The sequence below is a fragment of the Notothenia coriiceps genome, unplaced genomic scaffold (assembly GCF_000735185.1).
Source record: "Notothenia coriiceps isolate Sejong01 unplaced genomic scaffold, NC01 NC01_scaffold00010070, whole genome shotgun sequence".
Lineage (NCBI taxonomy): Eukaryota > Metazoa > Chordata > Actinopteri > Perciformes > Nototheniidae > Notothenia > Notothenia coriiceps.
Genome location: NW_011342771.1, coordinates 20049 through 26932, shown reverse-complemented (window position 1 = coordinate 26932; position 6884 = coordinate 20049). Strand labels below are relative to the sequence as shown.

At 42.0% G+C, this 6884-nt stretch overlaps 1 protein-coding gene across 1 annotated transcript; it reads right to left on the bottom strand.

The window, feature by feature from the left end:
* Nucleotides 1–843: 843 nt before the first annotated feature.
* LOC104945840 (transient receptor potential cation channel subfamily M member 7-like) lies at nucleotides 844–6672 on the bottom strand (the record flags this gene model as incomplete). The annotated part of the gene is made up of 7 exons (XM_010771564.1): nucleotides 6493–6672; nucleotides 5474–5553; nucleotides 4167–4205; nucleotides 2874–3072; nucleotides 2216–2429; nucleotides 1159–1283; nucleotides 844–1015 (listed from the first exon to the last, which is right to left on the bottom strand). Coding segments are annotated over exons 1-7 (880 nt in total), but the record flags the coding sequence as incomplete, so codon positions are not given.
* Nucleotides 6673–6884: the final 212 nt, after the last annotated feature.

The window sequence follows — 6884 nt, the reverse complement described above, 5'->3', positions numbered from 1 at the left end:
GCAATGTTCAACTTTTGATGCTCCCGATGCTTTCGAAGCTGGCATCAGCCAATCAAATCCCGTTTATGCAAATCCCGCCAGTACAAGCGCTAGCCAATCAAACCGCGTGTATTCAGATACCGCAGGTCTTTTCCATATGTCATAAAATGGAGGATAAATTAATCATCGCTGTAGGAAATGTCCCGGTCCTTTACGACTGCTCTCTGTTCACCTACCGGGACCTAAACCGGAGGAACCAGGCATGGAGGGAGGTGGCAGAGACAGTAGGTGAAACTGGTAGGGTTTCACCTGTTTGGGGAGTTTATATCCAGTATAAATATATATTGAAGCGGGCTTTTTTTTGCTTTGTATTCCGGGGGCGGGCGGGAGATTCCTGGGAGATTCCTGATTGGTTGTTGGTCGCGTGAAATCTTCAAGCTTCAGACACGCCCAGCATCCAGATTTTTCAAGATTTTTTTTTCATGCCTGTGTGTGGACGGGGCCGTAAGATATAATGTAAAGTATTTTTGAAGAAGGGGGACCCTATGAGCTTGGAGTGGAGTAGAATCTGAATAACTTTGAAGCTACAAACAGCACAATAAAAAAAAAGACAAAAAATATTAAAATGGCATTTCTTTAAAAGAAACGATGGATTTTAGTCATTTAATTGGCTAATTGTGGTATTTTGACGAGGATGAGCTGAGTAAGGCGATGGTTTTGGTCGTCTAGACACAAAAACAGTGTCACTGAATTATCTCAGAAGAGCCCCAGACTGCTTCTGCGGATGAAAAGTGATCCAGTATAATCTTTTGTTTCTCAAAAATCCAAGTGAGGGACACCGTTGCATTAAAAGCTTTTTCTTACGTGCGTGTATTCTTTGGAGGTTGATGTGCTTCTCCAAGTCTCGCCGCAGTTGGACCTCGGCGCCGTACCGGCCCACTGTCCCATCATCCACCAGGAGGAAATGGGAATGCAGATTGTTGAGAACGTTTAGTTTGCTGAGAGGGTTCAGCAGTGTCTGATACGGAGCGATGATCTGCAGGGGGGACATGATGACATATTAATAAACAAACATTGACTAAATAATTGCTGACCAGATGTTAAATAGAGATGTTATCCAGCAGTGAAACTATCAACATCTTTTCTAGAACAAATGAGATTGTGAGAGTTGCATCTTACGTCTCGGCCAATGAGATCATTCCGGTTTTCAAGGGCTCCCCAGGGTGCAATCCCAATAGTGCAAATTTTCTTTGATGATCTTGAGCAGTGTTCTTTGAGAGCGTCTCCCACATGCTTTGCCACACCTTTATGAAGGAAACATTAAACAATCAATAAACCTTTCTGTCTTTCCTGGACAACATTTGTATTGCTTCTTAACCTTTGCCATCCTACACTTAATGGCATGAATCTATGAGCATTAGAAAGTGCGCTAAATATTGTGATTGTCGTTAACCACGCATGTAAGAAAGATGTTCTGTGGCCAAACGCCGCATATGGGGCAAGTCAACAACACATTAGTCCTGGGGTTGTGTGCGAACCACAGTCCTGTGCTGATGGATCTCATGGATTCAGCAGTAATTTGTGATGCTGGAGACCATCCCAACTGGTCAGGCAGCCAGAGGCATTAAAAGTAATCACTGGTGTGGGTAATTGACCCTGTGAGTAATGATTTAAACACTATGATCAGACCACAGCATCTTAACTGTGGCTGAAGACACACCTCGGCCGCGACACACAGCCAAATGACACGCTTAGAGCCCGGCATTACAACTTCTGCTTCATCAGCGCAACACACACTGATGCTGGCAGTGTGCTTGTCAGGTTAGAGCACAATGTAAGTGTGAGTGGGTGAGCATTAAGGGAATGTGTGAGCAGGGGTGGATATAAGAGATTTAGCTGCCTTAGCTTTTCAATAATAACGATTCACAAACATTGTGCATTATTGTCAGGACTTAGACAAGGACAAACAGAATGTAACTGTGTGTCCTTGTGTGTGTCCTTGTGTGTGTATTGCATGTTGATTTTGTCAAAAATATTTGTAATTGACATTGTTGCCAACTCATCAGCATCTTGTCTTATTCAAAGAAAGTCATTGGCTAACGTATTTATTCACCCAAATGATATCCGCTTAAAAAGGCAGTTTAACATTCACACATTTGCTCACACATTGCTGCCCCTAACATTTACCCACACATTTTTCCGTTAAGACTAACATAACGTCTCTCCTGTTGCCCACCTGTGTTGACCCCTCCGGTGAGGATCCAGGCCCCGGTGGTGACGGCAGCTTTGATGAGGCCCTTGCCCACCACCTGCTTGATGCGTGGGTGCAGCTCGAAGTTCTGAACCCCTCCATGGACAGAGATGAGGATCTTGGGAAGCTCCATATGCCAATCCTTCAGCATCAGCCGCAGGATGCTCTCCGGCCGCGTGTCGTGGGACACACGCACATACTGCAGACGAATGAACAGACACAAGATAAACATGCTTACATAATGTGGAAAATAGCAGCATAACGTCACACCTGAGAAGCTAAAACCAACAGATGTGTGGTAGCAGGATGACTAGTTGATTGATGGGACTCAAAATGTCAGCAATAGATTTGAATGATAAGAATAAGCAGTTATCAAGACTGGGGATAGACTTTGCACCTGATTCTTTCATATTGAGTTTGTTTGTCAACAATGACTTACTAATAACACGTCATTTCGTGATATTAAAAAAAAGTAATTTAGGAAAAACACCTACCTATTACAGTAGTAACCAGTGTTAATGTATGAAATTAATTGTAGATTATGAGTCAGAGACATTTTTTCCAACATCCATATCAGTTATCACTCAGAAGATTACTTTTGACATGAACGTGGCCCCCAGCGGGTAAAAGACTGCCCTCCTACCTTGGCTCTGTATGAGTGAGACCCTCCCTGGAAGTTGATGACACCATAGGCGTCAGTGGGGCTGGCCTCTGTGTGTTTCTCCACCGACCACTCCTGCTCGGGCAGGTTGGGGTTCTCACCCAACTTCACGTCCGAGTACTTCGCGGCCAAGCTGGCCGTGAAGCCAACATGCTGCCGCACCAGCCGCCCACAGCAGCATCTGCAGGGGCAACACAACAACGTTTAAACAATATGATATACTTAGATAATTAAATACATAGTAGCCGTAATGCTGCGGGACACAGCAGATACAAACGGAATATTAACAATAGCACATTTATGTTATTCTTAATTTATCAGACATTTTGCATGCATATAAATCACATTTACACAGATGTCTAAAATAAAGAAAGAAGTATCAGACTTTTACCTATTTTTATTATAATGTATGCAGCCATCAACGATTTGTTGGCTTGTGTAACCATTAGCCAATCACACCCCCCCCCCCACCTAATCACCTGAATCTCCTCCTAGAGCACCATTGTGTTCTTTTTAACCAAATATCTTTCAGAGGGGCGTGGGGAGGGGCTCCTTATTTTCATCTAAAGTAACAGACAGAGAATCAGCACTTTGGAAACAGGGCTGAAACAGAGGGGATTATGGGTAATGCTGCAATTATCTGTTTGGTGTTTGGAGCCAAACACTTCAGAGACATGTTTAGTATATGTATCTGAGACCTATAATATATTGATGAAAAACAGTATCATAGGGAACCTTTAAATCAACTCATGGAGCTAAAGTTAGCTAATAAGCTAACTAGATAACTAGCTATATCTGGTCAAATCTGCTACCGACTGTAGTTACTTCAGATATGATGCTGGTTTGTAATAAGAACCCTGGTTTGCCAACCTCTATCAATTAATTGGAGTTTTACCAATTATCACTGTAATGTAAACTGCATAAGTTACATGTGAGGATGTTGACTTGGCGATTCAGCATTAACATCCTAAACATCCTAATACCAATTTTATGAGTTTGACAAACGTTCAAAGACTTCAAATGGGGTTCATCTATGTTTTATTATTATAAAAAAGCTTTTTGTTTTCACCCCTCCTTTAACGACTTTAGGAGAGATCGTGCATCCTGACACACAAAGCCTGACGTCACTGGTTTTCTGTTCCCTGGAATTAAACTGCAAATTAATTTCCCTGCAGGCCTTTTCTGGTGTAAAGTAACTGGTTAGCATGGATCCTCCCAGGCTAATCATGTCATGTAACAAAGGGCGAGTCGAACAAAGGCAAAACAAATACTTACCGGACTAGCTGTTGGCAAATCTGGCATCCTGGAAGGCATCTAGAAGGAATTTCACAAGAAATGTAAATTCACACTAACAACTGAACTGTGGGCTGCATTTGCAATGACACAAAGACAGTCCGATTTCTCCTAGTGAGAAGGAATTGCTCTCGGTAGAAAAATGTTAAGGACATTAAAGAAAGTTATCTGTTAGCCGGGCATGAAGCCCAGTGAAATGGCCTTTTACCAAGAGAGCGTTCTGCCAAGTAGACTCTCACTTTGATGAATCATAAGCAGGCCCAATGTTAAAAGGACACATGTTCACTAACACCTCCGAATATTCTTCGAGCAGCAGCACGTATTGTAGTTAACTGAGAAACTCGAGTGGCAAATAATTGATGTAAAAGAAAACAACCGGGTAAAGGTAACTTAGTATCATTGTGAGTTGACAGGAAAAAAGGAAGGAATGCAAACTCTTGAAACAGTAACAGAAAAACAGAAATGGCTTACACAAAAAGAAGGTGGTTAACCAGTAGATACTAAATACACTGTGGGAAACAACTTCACTCTAAATAACAAACAAAATGTCTATTTTATTCTTGACATTTATACCGGCTGCTGGACCTTTAATGGTTTTTCACGAGCCTCTCATGTACACATATTATACAAGTGGCCTGCATGCCAAGCCAATAGGAGGTTCTATACAGTTTTAACACGGCTTTGTAAGATTCCAGCAGGTCAGCATCAAATCTTGCCTTACAGTACGCACCCAAACACACAGTAAATAATAGTTGTTATTGTTTAAAGTTAATAATGGTTTGAATTTAAAAAAGGACACAAAATAGTATATGTCATTGACTACAATACATTGTTCAAATTATTAAATCCAAACTTCCTATTCAGTTCAGTTGAAGAAGGCCTTGTGCAAATGGCAAAACACATCGTAAAAACTACTGTAGTTCCTAGTATTACAACAGGCTTCCTAAAATACATCAAAACAAGGAACAAATCAGGGCATGCCCGTTAGAAGACTTCCTAAAATAAACAAGGGCAGAAACAAGGCAGACCGTTTAAAGGTTGAAAAAAAGGACACGGTGGTTAAAGCAGAATAAAAGAGAAAAACACCCCTAAGAAGATATGATACACTTCCTCCTGGTCTTCCCCCTCACTAAACGCTGTAATAATAGGGACAGACATAAAGATTAAAATGATGTGGAAACAGACTTATTTACTCTTTGGAGAGTGGTGGTTAGGGTTCGGGCCTACTTTAACACATACCATACAATTACACCGTTTCCATGGCTACAGCTGAACGTCGGAACACATACCTGTGGGGGTCCTTTGACACTGGAAGTATGTACACACATTCCCGCTTGGTGAAAGTGCTTTCTATCCAGGGTTTCTGGGACTGTGGAAAAAAGAGGAACAGTTGTGAGCAAAAAGACAGCAGCTGATGTTGTTCATTTGTGTTTATTGTTTGCATTAAAAGGTTTCCAGCTGCTAAGAAAATCGTCCCCCGTGGAGGTTGAAAACAATCAGTCTAGCAATTGAGTGCTTGTACAAACCGTGCAGACATTATGGGCTACGTAGTTTCTCAGAGACGAGGAACACAAGTAAAAAGAACATGGGGATAGATAAACAAAATGGTACACAGTCACAGCACTATTTGCTTTGAAAATAATGACATTTGGGGGCTTTTAACCCCTCATTCAGTCAGTTAAAATGAAAGGGATTAGAAATGTTTTTAATTAAAACATAACAATCCTATCATAATAAGAGCTACAGGTGGCTGCCATGGTCATAAGAAAATAAACTAATTCTGTGTCACTATTCCTTGAAAACAGGGATTTATGTTCCAGGAATTTTCAATTAAATGCCTCATGCCTTATTGTTCCCCCGGTACAGCTCAAGAGCGATTAGCACCAATAATCCCTCCCAGCAAAAAAGAGGGAAACATGCAAACACCGTCACCTGCTTCACACCGGAGCCGTTCAACTGTTCCCGAAACTTAAACAATAGTGTTAGAACCAGCAGGAATGGAAACGTTGCGTCCCTGCAAGTCAATTTCTGCTTGGGCAAATGATCCTCAGAAGTCAACATTCCCACGTAGGGAAATCGTAAATATAGACAATTCAGAGACAGAAAAATCAAGAGTAAAGGAATAGTGCCACCCCATAAAAGTTTCTAAATTTCAATCATTGTATTTCTTCCTAAAGTCACGTGTCTCTCGTGTCAAAAGTCCCATCTATAGTTCTTAACGTTGTAAGCCACCTACAACAAACCGCGGTTATACAGAAACATTTAAACAAACAGGTCATCCCGACGCTTGACCAGCAACACCGTGTACCTGGAAGTCCTCATCGTCATCTCTGTGTTTAAGGGTTTTGTACAGGAACATGCCAAGGCTCCTTTATGCATCTCCTGGACAAACCACAGTCACCACAGCCTCTCCTGAGCACTGGATCATCAGCAACAAATCACTTTACTTCTCTCACTCTCCGTCGCTCAGAAGAACACTTCCATACGGGTCTCAAAGTTAACGTACAGTTCCGGCCCGAGTTAAAAGCTGAGCGATCATTGAGTGATGCAGCCTCCGAACTCCATCCACGGTTAATCTGTAAGAAGGCACTCTGGGTGGGGGGTGGGGGGGGTGGGGGCAGATGAATGTGTCTGAGACAAACTAGATATTATACTAAGACTAGGGAGAAAGGGGCGTGGGAGAGAATGAGTGGATGGGCA